The 1,161-nt window shown below is 31.5% G+C and overlaps 1 protein-coding gene across 1 annotated transcript; it reads left to right on the top strand.

Moving 5' to 3' along the window:
• Positions 1–170: 170 nt before the first annotated feature.
• Tsp_09542a (conserved hypothetical protein) lies at positions 171–1,106 on the top strand (the record flags this gene model as incomplete). The annotated part of the gene is made up of 4 exons (XM_003371272.1): positions 171–182; positions 528–584; positions 605–777; positions 1,067–1,106. Coding segments are annotated over exons 1-4 (282 nt in total), but the record flags the coding sequence as incomplete, so codon positions are not given.
• Between the last annotated feature and the right edge of the window lie 55 nt (positions 1,107–1,161).

Genomic DNA, 1,161 nt, shown 5'->3' with positions numbered 1-1,161 from the left:
GCCCCCCGAACCAGTTGGGGGGCCCCCCGAAGCCGGAACAAGAGAAAGACAAAAGTTCCTGGGACCCCAATTTCTTTAGGTTTTGGGGCCTGGGATACTTCGAAAGGGCGAAGTTATCCCATAGTTGTAATTAAGTTAACGACCAACCTACATGGCTGAGTTTTGAATTAATGCAGTACTTGGTCTTTCACGCAGCAAAATTTATGTATGCAACTGCTTTCATGTGTCGAAATAATTTTTGATTTTTGTTCATTTTGCAATTTTTGTTTTTCTTCTTTTTAAATAGTTTCATTTTGTACCATTTCCATAGCAAATTCTTTTTATTTTATTTTTATTTTTCAATTTTTTTATTCGTTCATACTTTACTTTTCTTTACTTTACTTTATACGTTTTATTCATTTTTTAATTTCTCCTATTATTTCTATTGATTTCTTTGATTTTCACTTTTTTCTTCTTATATTGTACATTTGCATGTTTTTTTTAATTTATTTCTCCAAATATTTTTTCTCTGATTCTTTTATTTTGAGTTTGACTTTGTAAAACCTCTGACACATGAAAAGCATTGCATACAAATAAGTAAACACGTAACAAACCATGGAAAAAGAATGCACATGGACAAGAAAGAAGACAAGTGGAGAAAGCCAAGATCGATGAAAGGTTGTGGATAGGTTGGATCGAATCGTTTGTTGGTCAGTTGCGTTCGTTGGTCAATTCCGTTCGTTGGTCAAGTGAGGTAAGTATTGGCACGTTGGAGAAGATACGATTTGGCGATGTCGAGTGTGGAAAGCTTCTTCATTACAAAAAAAATACAAAGACACAATACACAGACGTAACAAAAGACCAATACTGCGTTATTTCTTAACGATGATGCTCATGTAGGATTAGTTAAAAAGGGAAAAATCATGTTTGCCATTACTAGTTGCCAGCCAGCAATATTAATTAGTTTATAGGAACAAAAACAAAACAGTTAAAATGGGGGAAAATGAAATAATATACGTAACACATGTAAATTAATAATCTATTTAAAAGTAAGAAAAAAAATTTTTTTCTTTTAATATAAATCAAGAACAATGCAACAACAACAGCAATTCTTTATTAATGAAAAAGTTTATTTTTCTAAAAAAAAAGATAAATGTGCAATGTAATACAAACAAACAGATA

This window comes from Trichinella spiralis (genome assembly GCF_000181795.1).
Source record: "Trichinella spiralis strain ISS 195 chromosome Unknown Scfld9, whole genome shotgun sequence".
NCBI classification, from domain to species: Eukaryota; Metazoa; Nematoda; class Enoplea; order Trichinellida; family Trichinellidae; genus Trichinella; species Trichinella spiralis.
This window is presented reverse-complemented; position numbering and strand designations above follow the sequence as displayed.